This window comes from Oncorhynchus mykiss, chromosome 13 (genome assembly GCF_013265735.2).
Source record: "Oncorhynchus mykiss isolate Arlee chromosome 13, USDA_OmykA_1.1, whole genome shotgun sequence".
Classification (NCBI taxonomy): Eukaryota; Metazoa; Chordata; class Actinopteri; order Salmoniformes; family Salmonidae; genus Oncorhynchus; species Oncorhynchus mykiss.
Window position 1 is genome coordinate 58,944,732 of NC_048577.1, and position 22,782 is coordinate 58,967,513.

The 22,782-nt window shown below is 48.4% G+C and overlaps 1 protein-coding gene across 5 annotated transcripts in view; it reads right to left on the minus strand.

Annotated features, from left to right (window-relative positions):
- LOC100136119 (platelet-derived growth factor subunit A) overlaps nt 1-11,445 on the minus strand; it is a 37,341-nt gene extending 25,896 nt beyond the window's left edge. Inside the window, exons 1-2 of one of the 5 annotated variants that reach the window (XR_005035621.1) lie at nt 10,640-11,445; nt 9,490-9,589 (exon numbers count right to left, since the gene is read on the minus strand). Coding sequence is in view for 1 of the 5 variants with exons in the window: in XM_036941738.1 (XP_036797633.1) it covers nt 9,490-9,589; nt 10,640-10,702 (163 nt within the window). In the remaining 4 variants the exon portion in view is untranslated. Of the gene's footprint in view, nt 1-9,489; nt 9,590-9,743; nt 10,255-10,639 lie in introns of those variants that run through there. The other 4 variants (XR_005035619.1, XR_005035622.1, XR_005035620.1 and 1 more) reach the window with 4 other exon arrangements.
- Between the last annotated feature and the right edge of the window lie 11,337 nt (nt 11,446-22,782).

A 22,782-nucleotide genomic window follows, 5' to 3' on the forward strand; every position in this document is an offset into this window, starting at 1 on the left:
CAAAGGTTCTATATAGCACCAAAAAAGGGTTCCGCTATGGTTACAACCCATTTTGGAGCTATACAGAGCCCTTTTTAAGGTTCTTTATAGAACCTTTATGGACAATGGTTCTATAAAGAACCTTCATCAATCTTAAATGTTCTATGTAGTACTGTTTGAAGAACCATAAATGTTGTAATTTTAGTTAGCCATATTATATTGTTTGAATCCCATAGGTGTTATTATTGTGGTAATTGACAAGTTGGATCAGGTGTGCTAGGCCTGGAACTGCTGGGACTCGCTGAGGAGAAAAGTGAGAACTGAGGTAGACAACAGTTCTCAGTTGACATAAGGCCATATGTGAGTCTGTCACAAGGCACAGTCACTGGACATAGTCAGATTTGCAATGATACATCATAACAACACAGGTGATATCAACTGGAATGACACTCTCACTCACGGTTGTACAAAATGAGCTTTGAGCAAACCATGCCCCGAAATATTCTAATGAGCCACCACCCCTACATTTTAATTATCACTAACAGAGAAACCCTTTTCTGAACTGCAAAGAACCATCGAAGGGCTCAATGGGTTCATTGAATCCTTATGGTTCCGCATAGAACCATCACCCTTCCAAAATAACCTTTAGGGAAGCCTCTTTTCTTAGTGTGTAATTACATGCTCAGTCTTATTCACCCATTACTAAACACAGTGGGAGGAGGGGGAGACTTTCACAGAAGGAATGCAGCGGCTACAGTTGAGTCACACACGTGGCCATCTTGTAATGTAAACCAAGGTGGTCGTTTCACAGGTGGTCATCAATCCCCATCAGCCAAGTAGTCTAATTAGTGGTTTTACATCACTATTTATAGGAAATGTTTGCTTAAATGTTGACTTTTGGCAGAAAGTGTACAATTACGTTGAGTGCAATTATGTTTAGTCATGGTGCCACAGTACAGTGCAGGGCTGTTAGCTAACTGAACGCTAACAGTTTACTGTAGCTTGCTCACATTATTACAGTCATGGTGCCACAGTACAGTGCAGGGCTGTTAGCTAACTGAACGCTAACAGTTTACTGTAGCTTGCTCACCTTATTACAGTCATGGTGCCACAGTACAGTGCAGGGCTGTTAGCTAACTGAATGCTAACAGTTTACTGTAGCTTGCTCACCTTATTACAGTCATGGTGCCACAGTACAGTGCAGGGCTGTTAGCTAACTGAACGCTAACAGTTTACTGTAGCTTGCTCACCTTATTACAGTCATGGTGCCACAGTACAGTGCAGGGCTGTTAGCTAACTGAACGCTAACAGTTTACTGTAGCTTGCTCACCTTATTACAGTCATGGTGCCACAGTACAGTGCAGGGCTGTTAGCTAACTGAACGCTAACAGTTTACTGTAGCTTGCTCACCTTATTACAGTCATGGTCATCTGATAATCCCAGCTTGTTTTGGTCCCCACCCAGAGTATGCATTTTATTATAGGATCTGGTGCCAAAGTAACACACACTCATGGTACAGACCGCAAACACACACACACACACTCATGACTGGCGTGCACACACACACACACACACACACACACACACACACACACACACACACACACACACTCATGACTGGCGTGCACGCACACACACACACACACACACACACACACACACACACTCATGACTGGCGTGCACGCACACACACACACACAGCAGTAAAACGATAAAGGGCTGTTCAGTGGATCAGGGAACAGAGGCTGGACTGTCCAGAAGCTTTCTGAGACACTGTTTACAGATCAGGTGGGTCCTCTCTCTGGTAGCCCACCTGTTCAAGGGACACAACCTCATACCTGTTCACATATACTGAACACACACACACACAACGGAAACCTAAACACACACACATCAGAACTCAACTCACTATGCTCATAACAACGTAAAGCCCAGAGTCAACCATTAGACAAAGCCTTCAGGTAAACACAAGGACTTCACTTACAGCTCCTTTGTGCTATAGATGAGACGTTTAAAAGGCTTTTCTTCTCCTGTACAAGGTCTATATAAACCTCTGTTTGCTTATTTATTTACATCTGTATGCTGCATTTCGAGGCCTTGTCAAGCCTAAACATTTCCCAGGCAGTGGGAAGAGAGAGAGAGCGGGCCTTTGCTTCTGCCAGCTAGTCAGTCATTTACATTCGAGTCATTTAGCAGACCCTCTTATCCAGAGCAACCACAGGAGCAAATAGGGTTAAATGTCTTGCTCAAGGGCACATTGACAGATTTTTTTCACCTAGTCGGCTCTGGGATTTGAACCAGCTATCTTTTGCTTATAACAGCTAGGGTACCTACCGTCCCAGTCAGACAGCTGTGACCCAGAAAAGATTTCCCTCCCTAGAGGAAGTGATTAATGTTTACCTGCTCTGCTTGGGTAGCCCAGTCTCCCTGCCGTTTAGCCCAACACAAAACCTATAGGTATCACTGTGTCAAGTAGGCTCATGTACACTAAGGCACACAAACACACACGCTAAAACACGCATGCACGCATACACGGACACACACACATATGCACTCAGTCAGACACACAAACATGCACGCATGGACACGCAGGACGTGCAAGCACACATTCAGACACGCACACTAACACACACACACTCTGTCCTGTCTGCCCTCCTGTCAGTGAAACAGGTTGTGACAGCTGCCTGATGTCTCCACCTAACAACCTTTTAACGCTTTGGGTCACTGACAGAACTCCCAGCCTGCTTCTCTTTCTGTCTCTCTCTCACTCGCCCCTTAACCTTTCTCCGTTTACCCTTCTCTCTTCCTCCATCCCTCCTTCTCTTGCTCTCCCTCTCTTTATCTCTCTCTACCTTTCCCCGTCTCTCTCTCTCCCTTTTTATCTCTCTACCCCCTACCTCTCTACCTCTCAATCCCCCTTAATTTCTCTCTATCTAGTCTCCCCCTTTCTCTCTCTAGGTGGGAAGGGAGTGAAGGAGAGGGGGAGGCAGGCAGGTTGGGAGGGAGGAAAGGAAGGATAGGGGGAGGGAGGGAGTGAAGGAAGGATGGGGGACGCAGGCAAGGAGGGAGGAAAGGAGAGGGGGGGGCAGGCAGGCAGGGAGGGAAGGAGAGGGGGAGGCAGGCAGGGAGGGAGGGAGTGAAGGAGAGGGGGAGGCAGGCAGGCAGGGAGGGAAGGAGAGGGGGAGGCAGGCAGGGAGGAAGGGAGTGAAGGAGAGGGGGAGGCAGGCAGGTTGGGAGGGAGGAAAGGAAGGATAGGGGGAGGCAGGCAAGGAGGGAGGGAAGGAGAGGGGGAGGCAGGCAGGCAGGGAGGGAAGGAGAGGGGGAGGCAGGCAGGGAGGGAGGGAAGGAGAGGGGGAGGCAGGCAGTGGGAGGGAGGGAGGGAGGGAGGGAGGGAGGGAGGGGCAGGCAGAGAAGAAGGAAGACAAGCAGGGAGGGCGTCACGGCAATGGACACTGGGAGGAGACAGGCCATGTCAGAGTGGCTGGAGAGAGAAAAGGAGACGCCATATAAAGGAGTCCTTTATGGACTGACTACTGCTTTTTCAGCATCACAAAAGACCTTTCTGTTGTTTTCCTTTCTACATGAAGAAAGCAGGCTGGGAGAGAAAGAGAGAGGGAGGGGGAAGGGAGGGAGATGGATGGACATAGTGATTAGAGCGAGAGAGAGAGAAGGATAGACAGAGACAGGGGAGAAGAGAGAAACGGATATGGATAGACCGAGAGAGAGGCAAGCATGAAGACACAGAAGCAGACTGAATGAGCAAGAGAGAGAAAGAAAAAATAAAGGAGAGAGAGGAAGAGACAGACAGTAAACAAGAAAAAACAGAGAAAGATATAATGCTACCTCTGTAAGGAACCCCCCTCCTCCTCTCTCCTGTCTACTCCAGGTAAGGTTTAGGTAAAGGCTTGTTGGTAATGACACGCCTGCTGCCTGCAGCAGCCTTCTCAGTCTCCAGCCATGAATCACACTGCCTCTGATGACTCCTAAATTACTCCCTCTATTAGGTAGGAGACTGTCTCTCTCTCTCTCTCTGTCTCTCTCTCTCTCTGTGTGTCTCTCTCTCTCTCTGTCTCTCTCTCTCTCTATGTTTGACTCCCCCTTTCACTGTCAGCATGCTACCTGCTGACACAGCACTTCTGGACCTGTTTTCATAAAGTATCTCAGAGTAGGAGTGCTGATCTAGGATCAGTGTTGCCTTTCCTACTCTGAGACATCTTATGAATACAGGCCCTGTGTCACGACTTCCACCGAAGTCAGTCCCTCTCCTTGTTCGTGCGGCATTCGGCGGTCGGCATCGCCGGCATTCTAGCCATCGCCGATCCACCTTTCATTTTCCATTTGTTTTGTCTTGTCTTCCCACACACCTGGTTCCAATTCCATAATTACATGTTGTGTATTTAACCCTCTGTTCCCCACATGTCCTTGTCTGGAATTGTTTATTGTAAGTGTATGTGCACGTTATGTCTGGCGCACCAAGGGGTTCTGTCCCATTGTATCTATTGTTTTTGTTCACTGTGATTTTTATTATGAAACTGCACCGTTGTAACACCGTCTGCTCTCCTGCGCCTGACTTCTCTGCCTCCAGTAGGCATTCCTCACACCCTGGTCATGGAGAAATGGAAATGGTTCTTCCTGTGAGATAGTGTATCAGCCCACTGAGCACAGGCGTCAGTTCAATGTCTAGTTTTAATTTACATTGGGTTGAGTTGTCATTACTTTTTTGTAATCCAACCAGATTTCCACATTGATTCAACATCATTCCATTAATTTTTTGGGTTGAAATGAAGTGGAAACAATGTTGATTCAACCAGTTTTTCCCCAGTGGGAGTATTTTGTCTTAATCGGAGTAGGAATGCTGATCTAGAATCAGGTCCCCCATGTCCATATAATCTTATTAAAAGGCAAAGACTGATCCTAGATCAGAACTCTGAGAAGCTTTGAGAATACAGGCCCTGAACTTTTGCCAACTGTAGGTAAACAGGCAGAGCAGAGCTGTAGGTTCAGGTTGTTGTTGCACAACCTTTCCCTGTAGAGTGAAGTGCAGCCAGGAATACAGGCTACAGATACTCCACCTCTCCACCTCAGGCCTCATGTCAGGAGTCAGGTTCCCCTTTCTGTCAGTCCTTCAGTATAGACAGATAAGAACAGGCCAGACCAAGAGGCTGGGGAAGATGAGAGGAGAGGGGGAGAGGAGACTGGCTCCAGGGGGGACAGGGGGGCGAGACTTCAGCAGGTCATCTCAGCTGTCACCCTGTCTGAAGAGACCATCACCTTGCTGACTGCTCTTCACTGACTCCCTGACATACACACACAAGCGCATACACGCCAAAACACATACACGTGCATGTTCACACACACACACACACACACACACACACACACACACACACACACACACACACACACAATCACCCTCCCGTCCACCATGGACCTCCTACATGCCCCTGAGGCTGCTCTCGACACTGCAGGCTCTCGACACTGCAGGCTCTCGACACTGCAGACTCTCAATACTGCAGACTCTCATCACTGCAGACTCTCATCACTGCAGACTCTCATCACTGCAGACTCTCATCACTGCACAGACCCATATAAAACACACGCCAAGACCAGATAAGCCCTGAAGGTCTCCTTCTAAATGACACTGACACATCCCTCCCTTCTCCCAAAGTTGAAGAGGGTGAGAACTCTTATCTGTCAACAAGGTATAAGAGTTCAAGAAGTGGCTAGGGGTTAAGGGTTTAGGATGCAATGGTTGCAACATATGCCATGGGACAAACAGATATAGATAACTGACAGTTCTCTCTCTCTCTCTCTCCATCTCTCTCTCTCGCTCTCTCTCCATATCTCTCTCTCTCTCCATCTCTCTCTCCATCTCTCTCTCTCACCCCCCCCTCTACTTTCTGACAGGCAGGACCCAGTCCCTTGTACAGTCCCTCTCTCCTGTAACTAGCTTTACTGTCCTGCCGTTCACAACAAAAGCTCTGAAAATACACCTCTGGCTGGCGTCTAAGGTCTTTCAATGGCCTGCCTGGCAGCCTACTGGCCCATCAGGCAGTCTGTTGGCCTCCAGACAGATGTATGTACTGGTAGTAATAATCAGGCAGTCTGTTGGCCTCCAGACAGATGTATGTACTGGTAATAATAATCAGGCAGTCTGTTGGCCTCCAGGCAGATGTATGTACTGGTAGTAATAATCAGGCAGTCTGTTGGCCTCCAGGCAGATGTATGTACTGGTAATAATAATCAGGCAGTCTGTTGGCCTCCAGACAGATGTATGTACTGGTAGTAATAATCAGGCAGTCTGTTGGCCTCCAGACAAATGTATGTACTGGTAGTAATAATGAGGCAGTCTGTTGGCCTCCAGGCAGATGTATGTACTGGTAATAATAATCAAGCAGTCTGTTGGCCTCCAGGCAGATGTATGTACTGGTAGTAATAATCAGGCAGTCTGTTGGCCTCCAGGCAGATGTATGTACTGGTAGTAATAATCAGGCAGTCTGTTGGCCTCCAGGCAGATGTATGTACTGGTAATAATAATCAGGCAGTCTGTTGGCCTCCAGACAGATGTATGTACTGGTAGTAATAATCAGGCAGTCTGTTGGTCTCCAGACAGATGTATGTACTGGTAGTAATAATCAGGCAGTCTGTTGGCCTCCAGGCAGATGTATGTACTGGTAATAATAATCAGGCAGTCTGTTGGCCTCCAGGCAGATGTATGTACTGGTAATAATAATCAGGCAGTCTGTTGGCCTCCAGACAGATGTATGTACTGGTAGTAATAATCAGGCAGTCTTGTTGGCCTCCAGGCAGATGTATGTACTGGTAATAATAATCAGGCAGTCTGTTGGCCTCCAGACAGATGTATGTACTGGTAATAATAATCAGGCAGTCTGTTGGCCTCCAGGCAGATGTATGTACTGGTAATAATAATCAGGCAGTCTGTTGGCCTCCAGACAGATGTATGTACTGGTAGTAATAATCAGGCAGTCTGTTGGTCTCCAGACAGATGTATGTACTGGTAATAATAATCAGGCAGTCTGTTGGTCTCCAGGCAGATGTATGTACTGGTAATAATAATCAGGCAGTCTGTTGGTCTCCAGGCAGATGTATGTACTGGTAATAATAATCAGGCAGTCTGTTGGCCTCCAGACAGATTGTATGTACTGGTAGTAATAATCAGGCAGTCTGTTGGCCTCCAGGCAGATGTATGTACTGGTAATAATAATCAGGCAGTCTGTTGGCCTCCAGACAGATGTATGTACTGGTAGTAATAATCAGGCAGTCTGTTGGTCTCCAGACAGATGTATGTACTGGTAATAATAATCAGGCAGTCTGTTGGTCTCCAGGCAGATGTATGTACTGGTAATAATAATCAGGCAGTCTGTTGGTCTCCAGGCAGATGTATGTACTGGTAATAATAATCAGGCAGTCTGTTGGTCTCCAGGCAGATGTATGTACTGGTAATAATAATCAGGCAGTCTGTTGGCCTCCAGACAGATTGTATGTACTGGTAGTAATAATCAGGCAGTCTGTTGGCCTCCAGACAGATGTATGTACTGGTAGTAATAATCAGGCAGTCTGTTGGCCTCCAGACAGATTGTATGTACTGGTAGTAATAATCAGGCAGTCTGTTGGTCTCCAGACAGATGTATGTACTGGTAATAATAATCAGGCAGTCTGTTGGCCTCCAGACAGATGTATGTACTGGTAATAATAATCAGGCAGTCTGTTGGCCTCCAGACAGATGTATGTACTGGTAATAATAATCAGGCAGTCTGTTGGCCTCCAGACAGATGTATGTACTGGTAGTAATAATCAGGCAGGTAACAGAACACATTCCACTGTTTGAAGGGAGGCATTTCAATTAAATTATAAACACATCCTCTCATGCTAAGGCTAGCTGCTAGAACCAGCCCTACTGAGACCTATTTCAGACTCCACTCAGTCCAACCGATATGATGACGAGCTGAATTGTGGAGGAAAAGTCCTTTCATAATGTAGGCCTGCTATATTCCACATGTGCTGTGTTTGTGTGTTGTGATAATCTAAGGAAATGTTATTGCTATGTTGATCTGATAGGAGACACAAGACAAGTTTAACCATTGGTGATTCAATAAAGTTAACTGAATTTGCCAATAGGAAATGTGGATAAAATGACCAATGACATAGGCCTGTATCTGTACCCCAACATAGGTGTGAGTGATGTAATGAACCCTGTATATAAGTCAAACCAAAGAAAAGCCCATTGGCTATTTAATTAGTGAATAGGAGCAAATGTTTCTTGGAGCAACAGCACCAACATGAATCATATGGTTAATAGAAATCATAGTTGGTATATGAGCTAGACCTTCCATTACCAACACAGGTGTTTAAAAAGCCAATTATATAATTATCCATTTCCATCCACAAGACAGACTTGGGGAAAGCCCAGATTTGATATATGGCGGGTGGCCTGTGTAAATAGTGACTCATGTGAACTCAAACAGTTTGTGCCAGCGCACCCTTGTAACCGAATCTCCCCTTCAAAAGAGCCAGAGACAGACAGCTAGATTGCTCTCGACAAGAGACAACCACCTCCAATGAACATGACTGCGGCAGAAAAGCTGTGCTCGCTGCACCCTGTGCGCCGCATGCGCCTATCCGTTTACAGCCACCGTTCAACGCGCCGCATGTCCCTATCCGTTTACAGCCACAGCACCCTGAGTACCATAAAGCCAGCATAGTGTGGGTGACAACTGCTAAATAGAGTCCGGGAAAATAAATACCGCGGTGAAAGTCCACCTTCTATGTCACATGTGTACACTACAGAGTCAGACGCGTCTTATCTCGCGCTGGTGTTTTCGTTATCAGTTCCCAAGTAGGATGCACCACTTTATGTTCCAGAAAACCTGGCCTTCCCTCATCCCTGGCCTCGAGTACAAATCCGGGAGCATTTCCTCCACGAGACCCTGCCTTAACACGCTCCCGTGTCGTTGTTGTTTGTTTGTCTGTTTTCAATGAGCTAATTAAAAAGACCCAAATGACTACATATAATCCCCGCCAAATGTCTCCGGGCCGAGCAGCGGGGCACAAAGCATTTTACGCGCTCGGTGCCGAGAGCAGCTTGACCAGTCAGTCCATTCATTTCATAGCAACAGTTGTCGAAGAAGCATGCTGACTGGCAGCTGAGATCCCAAGGTAAGAATGATACGGAGAGCACCACAGGCTCCAGCAACTCCCACTCAGTGAATCAAGAGAATAACTAAAATATGCATTTGCTGCCGCTGAATCAGTAACACTATCCAATCGGGTATGCCCAAATAATGTCTGCTGCGTCTGTACGACCTTCATATACATTCGGTATCATCGTTCTTTCCCCTAGTCAATTTTATGACACCGTTCTAAGTGACTTATAAATACAAGTAAACACCTTTCTGGTATCGCCCAGTGCGACAGATTGGGGTTCGAGCAAAGTTCAGTGGAATGGAATCACAGTTCGTGTGCGTGAAAGTATCAAGAGACAGAATTTACCTACGGGGGCGTCTATCTCGGAGTCCAATAGCCGCTGGAGGTCGCTGATGCTGTGGATTTCGCTGTGGGACAGTCTCTCTATCAACTCCTGCGGGACTTCCTACACACACACAAAATCAAGACAAAACGATTACAATGAAGATTAAAGACACACATGGACTGTAAAAGAACGCATACATTGCGTCATTATCTATTATTGACTTATTAATGCAGGTTAATGGAGAGGAAAAATGACGCAAAGGTGTGCCCATTACAGCATGCATGTTCGGCTCTCTGAGTCTTGTTCATAGGCCGTCCGCTACACTTGCACTTGTGACTTGTTGCGGATACTAGGTTTCTCTCTAAAGCTGGAAGGAGTGTTCGGCCTCACAGCGACAGAGCCTAGGCTATTTATATATCCCAAGTGCGGTTCCCATGAAAGCGTTTGGCTGGCTCAACCATAACGTTGTCACAGTTGGCTCACGCATAAACAGATTTGGATCGACCGCCAAAAAGAAGTCAAATATGTTTCTTGGTGCAGTTACAATGCTTGTTTCTGAAAGCGTTCTATGCAATGCATTCATATGGCAAGTGGGGTGGTGCTGATATTGCAAAACATTTGTGTCGCCTCAGGGCTACAAGTTTGCTTCTTGTTTGTTCGTTTTTTAGCAGATTAAATAGCACAAAAAAAAATCTAATAGTCTTTTATGACTTAATATGCACAAAGTCAGCACAAAATGGTTGAGAAAGAACATTTTATATATAAATACAAGTAGACCTAATATGTTTGCAAAATCAAAATAACGTGTATCCAAAATATGCTAAATCTATGCACTTTGTGACAAGTACCGTATTACTCAATTGTTAAGTCTATAAATAGTTGTGTCCCACAACTTGTAAAACAACATGCAACAATGTCGACTACTGGCAAGCAAAGCCCCTTCTCCAGAACAAATGCGCGCTAAGGACAGCACCAGGACCCCGAAGTCCCTAGACTACCCTCTACCCATTCGCCCCCACACTCAACCCCGCAAAACGACCCCCCGCGCCAGCAAGAGTGTGACAGCGAGAGAGAGAGGCATGCACTGTGCCTGACTGTAGCCTGCCACCATGGATAGTCTTATTCAAACCCGTAGAAAGTGGTTGCGAAAAGCCCTTATGTCTATCATACCTCAGCAACAGCATTCAGCAGGTACGATGTACAGAGCAGGAAGTAGCAAAGTACAGGTCTCATTTCCCTTTAATTCCGATTTCCCCCAAAACAAGAAAACGTCTCCTGCTGTAGGAGCCGCAAAGTCGCTCCTGCCCGCGGATGATCAAGAACCATCCCTTGGAGAGAGGAACATGTGAGTAGTCCCGTTCAGTCGCCCGCGGTACAACTCCTAAACACTTGTTTGGGGAACTGTGCGGATATCTGAAGTGCTTTGAAGTAGGGTAGTTGACTGCAATGTAATTCACATTCGTGCGCGTCCGCCACTCCGAGCCCTCTCTCCGTGACAGAAGTAGAGCAGACAAAAGGACATGGCTGGCTCCTTAGACGAGTTGAGCAGTAAGGCAATCCCAACAGAAGACCTTGGCAATCATTGCACTTGTTATCGAACCCCCAAGGACGAGTAACTTGTTAAGTCTTCTTCAGAGGTTGGAAAACATGTGTAACAGTTTCCCTTGTTCTCAAATATTTCGAGTACTATACCCAAAAATTATGATTTATACAATGAACATGAAAAACCATGACATTTAAATATTTCAACAACAAAAAGTGCGTCTTTTTTAAATGGTACAATCCCAGGTTTAAGTCCCGTAATGAAAACCAAAAATAGAGAGGCGGAAATAGCTCTGTAAAAAGTTGTCCGTGTGTTCTATCCAGTGAGTGCTTAGCTTGCAGTGGGGAATAGAGAGAGCTCGACAGGTCCGTCTCTGTGTTGGACTCTGGAGTGAATAAAGTTTCGAGCGCACCGGAGCCGCTGAATATAGTGAGCTCGAGCTGTGGGAGTTGGGTGAGCCGCGTGCCCGATGCGCCTCCCCTCGCGCTCCGGTGGTACTCTCCCATCAATTCACTAGGCCAGGGAGCTGGTTGGTTGGCGGATGATTTAAGAATATATCCTCCTGTACCTCCTACCCCCACCATGACGTCACCTACAAAAAACACACGTATATACTATTGATTTAGCTACATATTAACAAACTACATCTAAAATAAAGAATTGAACATAATAAAATATATATATTTAATGATGATGAAGATGATAAAGCCCATGCCTTTGACCATCACTCATCTTCCTTATGATACACAGAGAGTAACCAACTGTTACAACACAGTATCATGCATGTGAGTGATCCATTTAACAAACTTTTATCCAAGCCTATGTCACTCAAATCATCACATCAAATGTTATTTGTCACATGCTTAGTAAACAAAAGGTGTAGGCTTAATAAGAATAGCAAAAATCACTGAAGCTGGAGACTCATATCTCCGTCTCTAACTTTAAGCACCAGCTGTCAGAGCAGCTCACAGATCACTGGACCTGTACATAGCCCATCTGTACATAGCCCATCCAAAGACCTCATCCCCATCCTTTTATTTTTTTGGGCTCATTTGCACCCCAGTATCTCTACTTGCACATTCATCTTCTGCACAGCTATTATTCCAGTGTTTAATTGCTAAATTGTAATTACTTTGCCACTATGGCCTATTTATTGCCTTACCTCCCTTATCTTACCTCATTTGTACACACTGTATGTAGACCTTTTTTCTATTGTGTTATTGACTGTGTGTTTGTTTATTCCATGTGTAACTCTGTGTTGTTGTTGGTGTCAAACTGCTTTGCTTTATCTTGGCCAGGTCGCAGTTGTAAATGAGAACTTGTTCTCAACTGGCCTACCTGGTTAAATAAAGGTGAAATTTAAAATTAAAATAATAATAATAATGTCTGAGAGTAAGACCATCAGTTTAAAGCCCCAGTGCAGTCACAAACATCATTTCCTGTGTTTTACAGTCGGGCAAAAAAGTATTTAGTCAGCCACCAATTGTGCAAGTTCTCCCACTTAAAAATATGAGAGAGGCCTGTAATTTTCATCATAGGTACACTTCAACTATGACAGACAAAATGCGAAAAAAAATCCAGAAAATCACATTGTAGGATTTTAAATGAATTTATTTGCAAATTATGGTGGAAAATACGTATTTAGTCACCTACAAACAAGCAAGATTTCTGGCTCTCACAGACCTGTAACTTCTTCTTTAAGAGGCTCCTCTGTCCTCCACTCGTTACCTGTATTAATGGCACCTGTTTGAACTTGTTATCAGTATAAAAGACACCTGTCCACAACCTCAAACAGTCACACTCCAAACTCCACTATGGCCAAGACCAAAGAGCTGTCAAAGGACACCAGAAACAAAATTGTAGACCTGCACCAGGCTGGGAAGACTGAATCTGCAATAGGTAAGCAGCTTGTTTTGAGGAAATCAACTGTGGGGGCAATTATTAGGAAATGGAAGACATACAAGACCACTGATAATCTCCCTCGATCTGGGGCTCCATGCAAGATTTCACCGTTTTGGTGGGATGGAGTTTTGGCCAGCCTTGTGACATCACCATGTGATCTAATGAGTTATTAGACCAATAAGAAAGAGAGTTCCAAACCTTTTTGCCAATAACAGATCATTTTCAGTTTCCCCCTCCCCATTCAGACCACTCCCAGACAGTCCTAGCTAAATTCTTGCTTGAGAAAATGGAGGGGGGGCATTTTTATTGAAAACAATCACAATAAGGTACTTCATTGTTACCCAGAAATAATTTGATATTGAGATAAAGATGGCTGCATTGGACTTTTAAACAAGAGGAGGAACCCACAACCCACTGTCTGGTTAACAAGAGGAGGAACCCACAACCCACTGTCTGGTTAACAAGAGGAGGAATCCACAACCCACTGTCTGGTTAACAAGAGGAGGAACCCACAACCCACTGTCTGGTTAACAAGAGGAGGAACCCACAACCCACTGTCTGATTAACAAGAGACTGACTGGTCTACACTTGCTCAGAGGAAGTCACCATTCACTCTAGAGTAGAGGGGTTTATTTGGTAGGTCCTGGTTGGAAAAGCCCTTGGGGGCATGGTTAAAGTCCAGGACATCCAGGACTGGACACACCACCACTGGCCACAGGTGTGGCCTCAGCCTCAATGCTTATATCAGAGAACAACTTCCCTATAGCCTGAAATACAAAGTGAATATCACTCAGTTTCCCCATGGTTTCACTTCACAAGTTAAATAAACAGGGTGGCCCTTATGATCACAACTTCTTCCCAGCCTGAAATCCAAACCAAATATCTCTCTTGTTTCACATCACTGACTCAAGTGAAATAGTGGCCCCCAATTTCACGATAGATTGCATCGCAGCAAAAGGTATCACAGCAACTTTCCGAGCCTGGAATATAAACCTAATATTGCAACCTAATATTTCACCTGAATAAGGGAAGTGAAAACAGAGAGATATGGAGAAAAAGTTAAACAGAGGGAAAAAAATAGAAATTGAGAAAAAGGGTAAATATTCAGTTTGGATTCCAGAGTACAACCTTCCTGCATACATACTATTGACCTGTAGTCATTAAACTCTAGGCTACTACAGTAACATAGTTATTTCTCTGCCATGTGCAGCACCTTCCCCCATAATACTTGTCATGGCAGTGGTTGCTCATGCCCCCATAGCTTTCTATTGCATAAGTCAGGCCCAGAGAGATGAGAGATGATGGGTCCTGGTATATGACTAATGACTGATGAGCAGGTTTCTTATATAGCCCCCATGAGGTCGCCAACGTCATACACAGTCATCTCTATTACATCACAGGTCAGAGGTGGGGAGTAGAGATGGGGAGAGGAGGTGGGGAGTAGAGGTGGGGAGTAGAGGTGGGGAGTAGAGGTGGGGAGTAGAGGTGGGGAGTAGAGGTGGGGAGTAGAGGTGGGGAGTAGAGGTGGGGAGTAGAGGTGTGGAGTAGAGGTGGGGAGTAGAGGTGGGGAGTAGAGGTGGGGAGTAGAGATGGGGAGAGGAGGTGGGGAGTGGAGGTGGAGAGTAGAGGTGGGGAGTAGAGGTGGGGAGTAGAGGTGTTGAGTGGAGGTGGGGAGAGGAGGTGGGGAGTAGAGGTGGGGAGTAGAGGTGGGGAGTAGAGGTGTTGAGTGGAGGTGGGGAGTAGAGGTGGGGAGTAGAGGTGGGGAGTAGAGGTGGGGAGGTGGGGAGTAGAGGTGGGGAGTAGAGGTGGGGAGTAGAGGTGGGGAGTAGAGGTGGGGAGTAGAGGTGGGGAGTAGAGGTGGGGAGTAGAGGTGGGGAGTAGAGATGGGGAGAGGAGGTGGGGAGTGGAGGTGGAGAGTAGAGGTGGGGAGTAGAGGTGGGGAGTAGAGGTGTTGAGTGGAGGTGGGGAGTAGAGGTGGGGAGTAGAGGTGGGGAGTAGAGGTGGGGAGGTGGGGAGTAGAGGTGGGGAGTAGAGGTGGGGAGTAGAGGTGGGGAGTAGAGGTGGGGAGTAGAGGTGGGGAGTAGAGGTGGGGAGTAGAGATGGGGAGAGGAGGTGGGGAGTGGAGGTGGAGAGTAGAGGTGGGGAGTAGAGGTGGGGAGTAGAGGTGTTGAGTGGAGGTGGGGAGAGGAGGTGGGGAGTAGAGGTGGGGAGTAGAGGTGGGGAGTAGAGGTGTTGAGTGGAGGTGGGGAGTAGAGGTGGGGAGTAGAGGTGGGGAGTAGAGGTGTTGAGTGGAGGTGGGGAGTAGAGGTGTGGAGTGGAGGTGGGGAGTGGAGGTGGGGAGAGGAGGTGGGGAGTAGAGGTGTGGAGTAGAGGTGTGGAGTGGTGGGGAGTAGAGGTGGGGAGTAGAGATGGGGAGTAGAGATGGTGAGAGGAGGTGGGGAGTAGAGGTGTGGAGTAGAGGTGGGGAGTAGAGATGGGGAGTAGAGGTGGGGAGTGGAGGTGGGGAGTAGAGGTGGGGAGGTGGGGAGTAGAGGTGGGGAGTGGAGGTGGGGAGAGGAGGTGGGGAGTAGAGGTGGGGAGTGGAGGTGGGGAGAGGAGGTGGGGAGTAGAGGTGTGGAGTAGAGGTGTGGAGTGGTGGGGAGTAGAGGTGGGGAGTAGAGATGGGGAGTAGAGATGGGGAGAGGAGGTGGGGAGTAGAGGTGTGGAGTAGAGGTGTGGAGTAGAGGTGGGGAGTAGAGGTGGGGAGTAGAGGTGGGGAGTAGAGGTGGGGAGTAGAGGTGGGGAGTAGAGGTGGGGAGTAGAGGTGGGGAGTAGAGATGGGGAGAGGAGGTGGGGAGTAGAGGTGGGGAGTAGAGGTGGGGAGTAGAGGTGGGGAGTAGAGGTGGGGAGTAGAGATGGGGAGAGGAGGTGGGGAGTGGAGGTGGAGAGTAGAGGTGGGGAGTAGAGGTGTGGAGTAGAGGTGGGGAGTAGAGGTGGGGAGTAGAGATGGGGAGAGGAGGTGGGGAGTAGAGGTGGGGAGTAGAGGTGGGGAGTAGAGGTGGGGAGTGGAGGTGGGGAGTAGAGGTGGGGAGGTGGGGAGTAGAGGTGGGGAGTGGAGGTGGGGAGAGGAGGTGGGGAGTAGAGGTGTGGAGTAGAGGTGGGGAGTAGAGGTGGGGAGGTGGGGAGTAGAGGTGGGGAGGTGGGGAGTAGAGGTGGGGAGTGGAGGTGGGGAGAGGAGGTGGGGAGTAGAGGTGGGGAGTGGAGGTGGGGAGAGGAGGTGGGGAGTAGAGGTGGGGAGTAGAGGTGTGGAGTAGAGGTGGGGAGTAGAGGTGGGGAGTAGAGGTGGGGAGTAGAGGTGTGGAGTAGAGGTGGGGAGTAGAGGTGGGGAGTAGAGGTGGGGAGTAGAGGTGGGGAGTAGAGGTGGGGAGTAGAGGTGGGGAGTAGAGGTGTGGAGTAGAGGTGGGGAGTAGAGGTGGGGAGTAGAGGTGGGGAGGTGGGGAGTAGAGGTGGGGAGTAGAGGTGGGGAGTAGAGGTGTGGAGTAGAGGTGTGGAGTAGAGGTGTGGAGTAGAGGTGGGGAGTAGAGGTGGGGAGTAGAGGTGGGGAGTAGAGGTGTGGAGTAGAGATGTGGAGTAGAGGTGGGGAGTAGAGGTGTGGAGTAGAGGTGGGGAGTAGAGGTGGGGAGTAGAGGTGGGGAGTAGAGGTGTGGAGTAGAGGTGGGGAGTAGAGGTGGGGAGTAGAGGTGTGGAGTAGAGGTGGGGAGTAGAGGTGGGGAGTAGAGGTGGGGAGTAGAGGTGGGGAGTGGAGGTGGGGAGTAGAGGTGGGGAGTAGAGGTGGGGAGTAGAGGTGGGGAGTAGAGGTGTGGAGTAGAGGTGTGGAGTAGAGGTGTGGAGTAGAGGTGGGGAGTAGAGGTGGGGAGTAGAGGTGGGGAGGTGGGGAGTAGAGGTGGGGAGTAGAGGTGGGGAGTAGAGGTGGGGAGTAGAGGTGGGGAGTAGAGGTGGGGAGTGGAGGTGGGGAGTAGAGGTGGGGAGTAGAGGTGGGGAGTAGAGGTGGGGAGTAGAGGTGGGGAGTAGAGGTGTGGAGTAGAGGTGGGGAGTAGAGGTGGGGAGTAGAGGTGTGGAGTAGAGGTGGGGAGTAGAGGTGGGGAGTAGAGGTGGGGAGGTGGGGAGTAGAGGTGGGGAGTAGAGGTGGGGAGTAGAGGTGTGGAGTAGAGGTGGGGAGTAGAGGTGGGGAGTAGAGGTGGGGAGTAGAGGTGTGGAGTAGAGGTGTGGAGTAGAGGTGTGGAGTAGAGGTGGGGAGTAGAGGTGGGGAGTAGAGGTGGGGAGGTGGGGAGTAGAGGTGGGGAGTAGAGGTGGGGAGTAGAGGTGGGGAGTAGAGGTGGGGAGGTGGGGAGTAGAGGTGTGGAGTAGAGGTGGGGAGTAGAGGTGGGGAGTGGAGGTGGGGAGAGGAGGTGGGGAGTAGAGGTGGGGAGTAGAGGTGGGGAGAGGAGGTGGGGAGTGGAGGTGGGGAGTAGAGGTGGGGAGTAGAGGTGGGGAGTAGAGGTGGGGAGTGGAGGTGGGGAGTAGAGGTGGGGAGTAGAGGTGGGGAGTGGAGGTGGGGAGAGGAGGTGGGGAGTGGAGGTGGGGAGTAGAGGTGTTGAGTAGAGGTGGGGAGTAGAGGTGTGGAGTAGAGGTGGGGAGTAGAGGTGTGGAGTAGAGGTGGGGAGTAGAGGTGGGGAGGTGGGGAGTAGAGGTGGGGAGTAGAGGTGGGGAGTGGAGGTGGGGAGAGGAGGTGGGGAGTAGAGGTGGGGAGTAGAGGTGGGGAGAGGAGGTGGGGAGTGGAGGTGGGGAGTAGAGGTGGGGAGTAGAGGTGGGGAGTGGAGGTGGGGAGTAGAGGTGGGGAGTAGAGGTGGGGAGTGGAGGTGGGGAGAGGAGGTGGGGAGTGGAGGTGGGGAGTAGAGGTGGGGAGTAGAGGTGGGGAGTAGAGGTGGGGAGTGGAGGTGGGGAGAGGAGGTGGGGAGTGGAGGTGGGGAGTAGAGGTGGGGAGTAGAGGTGGGGAGTAGAGGTGGGGAGTAGAGGTGGGGAGTGGAGGTGGAGATTGGAGGGAAACTGAGAGGTTGTAAGAGAAGATAGAGGAGGAAGAGAGGGGGATCATCACAGAATAGATGAGAGGAGTAGAACAATAATAAGGTGGAATGGTGAGATGAGGATAGGAACGGAAAGGAGATGAGAAGAGTAGAACAATAATAAGGTGGAATGGTGAGATGAGGACAGGAACGGAAAGGAGATAAGAGGAGTAGAACAATAATAAGGTGGAATGGTGAGATGAGGATAGGAACGGAAAGGAGATGAGATGAGTAGTAAGAAGTCTGGGGGGGGGGGGGGGGGGGCTGGCAGTTCTCTCCATCTAGCCCCCTCTCTCATTCTCTCCATCTAGCCCCCTCTCTCATTCTCTCCTTCAGTCTCCCCCTCCACTGGCTATTTAACAACATGTTTACTGGCAACTGAGGTCTGTGTACCTAACAACATCAACCCCAATAAATAGTTTTATGGAAGCTGGCTGCACAGTAAACCTGTGGCCATAAAGACGTGGCGGAGGAGAAGACATGTTCTCTGAGTAAGGAGATGACTCCTGTTTCTCCCCGGGCCACACATAGCACGTTTCCCAACTGGGAGGAGGGAAGAGGGAGTGGGAAAAGGAAAGAATTCCTGCTCCGGAAAGTAGTGGATGTGGTGGATATGAGTCTGTCTGACCTGGGAGTGTGGAGAAGAGCAGAGAATTATAAATACTACAGAAAATCCACCACTTGACTTGAATGGGAATGTCCGTTCTGTCAGTCCGTCCGACCTGTGGATGCGGAGGAGAGCAGACAAATAGAATGACAAGTCAGTGTTGCTGAGTCAGTGATGGATGGACCTCTTGGCCGTGGTCTATTTATCATTAGGCGTTATAACAAACACACTATCTTGACCAGAAGACTATCTTCCTCTCAGCTCAGTTCATCTAATACTCTCAACCACCTGGAACTGAACCCACGATTCTCATACTATAGACGTGTCAGAGAAGACACAACCGATAGAGGACAGGAATGCTATATGTACATACCCAGCGTAATCCCCACAGTCATCATCACACTCTAGTTGACTAAATACCACTAAGTTCAACCATCCATGTCTGTGTAGAAGATCATTTTCTGTTATCCACAGTTCTTTACCGTAGAAATGTCAGGCATTTTACAGTGTAGCAACACAGACATTGTGCTGATTAAACAAAGGAGAATGCTGGCATTCCTTGTCAAATCAAATCAAACTTTCTTTGTCACATGCGCCGAATACAACAGGTGTAGACTTTACCATGAAATGCTGACTTTACAAGCCCTTAACCAACAATGCAGTTCAAGAAGAGTTAAGAAAATATTGACCAAGTACTGTAGACTAAAGTAAAAAGTAATAATAAAAAGTAACACAATAAGAATAACGAGGCTATATACAGGGGGCACCGGTACCGAGTCAGTGTGCAGGGGTACAGGATAGTTGAGGTAATTTGTACATGTAGGTGGGGGTGAAGTGACTATGCAAGTGACTATGCAATAAACAGAGAGTAGCAGCAGTGTACAAAAGGGAGGGGGGGGGGTCAATGTAAATTGTCCGGTGGTGATTTTATTAATTGTTCAGCAGTCTTATGGCTTGGGGGTAGAAGTTGTTGAGGAGCCTTTTGGTCCTAGACTTAGCACTCTGGTACCGCTTGCGGTGCAGTAGCAGAGAAAACAGTCTATAACTTGGGTGACTGGAGTCTCTGACAATTTTATGGGCTTTCCTCTGACACCACCTATTATATAGGTCCTGGATGGCAGGAAGCTTGGCCCCAGTGATGTACTGGGCCGTTCGCACAACCCTCTGTAACGCCTAACTCAGATGCCGAGCAGTTGCCATACCAGGCAGTGATGCAACCGGTCAGGATGCTCTCAATGGTGCAGCTGTAGAACCTTTTGAGGATCTGGGGACCCATGCCAAATCTGTTCAGTCTCCTGAGGGGGAAAAGGTTTTGTTGTGCCCTCTTCACAACTGTCTTGGTATGTTTGGACCATGATAGTTTGTTGGTGATGTGGACACCAAGGAATTTGAAACTCTCGACCCGCTCCACTACAGCCCCATTGATGTTAATGGGGGCCTGTTCGGCCTGTCTTTTCCTGTAGTCCACGATCAGCTCCTTTGTCTTGCTCACATTGAGGGAGAGGTTGTTGTCCTGGCACTACACTGCCAGTTCTCTGACCTCCTCCCTATAGGCTGTCTCGTCGTTGATCAGGCATACCACTGTTGTGTCATCAGCTAAATTAATGATGGTGTTGGAGTCGTGTTTGGCCACGCAGTCGTGGGTGAACAGGGAATACAGGAGGGGCCTAAGTACACACCACTGAGGGGTCCCAGTGTTAAGGATCAGCGTGGCAGACGTGTTGTTGCCTACTCTTACCACCTAGGTGTGGCCCGTCAGAAATTCCAGGATCCAGCTGCAGAGGGAGGTGTTTAGTCCCAGAGTCCTTAGCTTAGTGATGAGCTTTGTGGGCACTATAGTGTTGGACGCTGAGCTGTAATCAATGAACAGCATTCTCACATAGGTGTTCCTTTTGTCCAGGTGAGAAAGGGCAGTGTGGAGTGCGATTGAGAGGATGTGAGGATGACGTCGTCGATGCACTTTTTAATGAAGCCGATGACTGAGGTGGTGAACTCCTCAATGCCATTGGATGAATCCCAGAACATATTCCAGTCTGTGCTAGCCAAAACAGTCTTATAGTGTAGCATCCACATCATCTGACCACTTCCATATTGAGCGAATCACTGGTACTTCCTGCTTTAGTTTTTGTTTGTAAGCAGGAATCAGGAGGATAGGATTATGGTCAGATTTGCCAAATGGAGGGCGGGGGAGAGCTTTGTATGCATCTCTGTGTGTGGAGTAAAGGTGGTCTGGGATATTTTTTATCTGGTTGCACATGTGACATGCTGGTAAAAATTTGGTAAAACTGATTTAAGTTTGCCTGCATTAAAGTCCCCGGCCACTAGGAGCGCCGCTTCTGGGTGAGCATTTTCTTCTTTGCTTATGGCCTTATAGAGTTGTTTGAGAGCGGTTTTAGTGCCAGCTTCACTCTGTGGTGGTAAATAGATGGCTACGAATAATATAGATGAGAACTCTCTTGGTAGATAGTGTGGTCTACAGCTTCTCATAAGGTACTCTACCTCAGGCGAGCAATACCTCGAGACTTCTTTAATATTAGACATTGCGCACCAGCTGTTATTGACAAATAGACACACACCCCCACCCCTCATCTTACCAGAGGTTGCATCATACGGAGCTGGGGCATGTTCATTAGGCACCAAACGGAACATAACGTACTGAAACAGGTATAGGGACTACCTCGAGTTGTCCCAATAAGAAATGTTTGTTTTTGTTTTCCATTGTAAAATGTTGGTGTCTCCCTGCCTACCATTATGTCATGAGCTAGACCAGAGGATCACAGTGGTGGGATATACAGTACTCTATCTCCTCCTTCCATCTCTCTGGGCTAAACCACCCAGGACCAAAGCTCCAACCACCACATCAGTCTGTGTCTATGATGATAAAGCAGATACCATTAGTGGTTATTGTTTTGACACATGAAGACGGCTTTGTGTATCATTCACTGTTAAACACACCAGTGTATAATGCTCTAGTCCTATTGGACACCATAGGACCACACCTTTGGGATTACTCACTGCTAAGGAGATGATTCAGCAGAGTTTCCCTGAGCAAAGGCACATTCCAGACAGAGGTGTTATACTGTATAAGGAATGGACTTAGAGACTAGGTGAATATACCTGGCTTATTATCATTATGCATTATGCACTTAGCACTTCTTAATCTCTCAGCACACACACACACCATCCCCCTCCCTTCCTCACTTTGTCCCTCCACCCCTCCCTTCCATCCCTCTTCTTGCATTAATTAGTTCACTCACCTGTCTGGTCTGTACTGAATAGGAGCGATGGAACATTAGAGAGGGACAGGAGGTTGGAGTGGTTTACTGTGCCACACACGCACGCACGCACACACACACACACACACACAAGCACACACACGCACACACACATCCTCTCCCCACAAACACCTGTTATTTTGTTGAGCAGAACCCCCAGTCCCCCCTTGCCAGAGTTAGGGTGAGGTTGGTGGTTTGTGGTCAAGGTACGGGTACGGGTACAGGTTCACCGATATGCCACACTGCTGCCTTTCTACAGCTGCTAAATATTTCATTATTAAGTCCAGCTAAGTGATGATGGTGTCTTGGATGTGTGAAGCTCCAGCCCTGTCAGCCTACGGTCATCTCTTGTCATACCTCTCCCACAACCTTTCCACAGGCTGCCCTCTGATGCAAGAGATCGGCAAGGGCTAGAAATAAGGACGTCTGTGTGTACAAAATGAAATAACAGTGAAAGAATGGAGAGAAATGTGGAAGGAATGAAGGAATGTGTGTATGCTTGGCCTTTGTCCTTTGTGTCCGGTTCCTGTGTGTGTGTGTGTGTGTGTGTGTGTGTGTGTGTGTGTGTGTGTGTGTGTGTGTGTGTGTGTGTGTGTGCGCGCTTGGCCTCAGTCCGTTGTGTCCAGTTCCAGTGTGGGTTTCAGTCATGTGTTCCAGTGCTCTTGGTTGACCCCTGCTGCTGGGGCAGAGGAGGGAGCGCTGACCACAGTGGCTGACCACTACACTGGGTGGGAACTGGGAAGCAGCAGACACCAACCTCAGCTGACCAGAACTGAGCAGTGGGAATCACACACACACGTGCACTCGCAGGCATGCGCAACCCAACACGCACACACACACACACACACACACACACACACACACACACACACACACACACACACACACACACACACACACACACA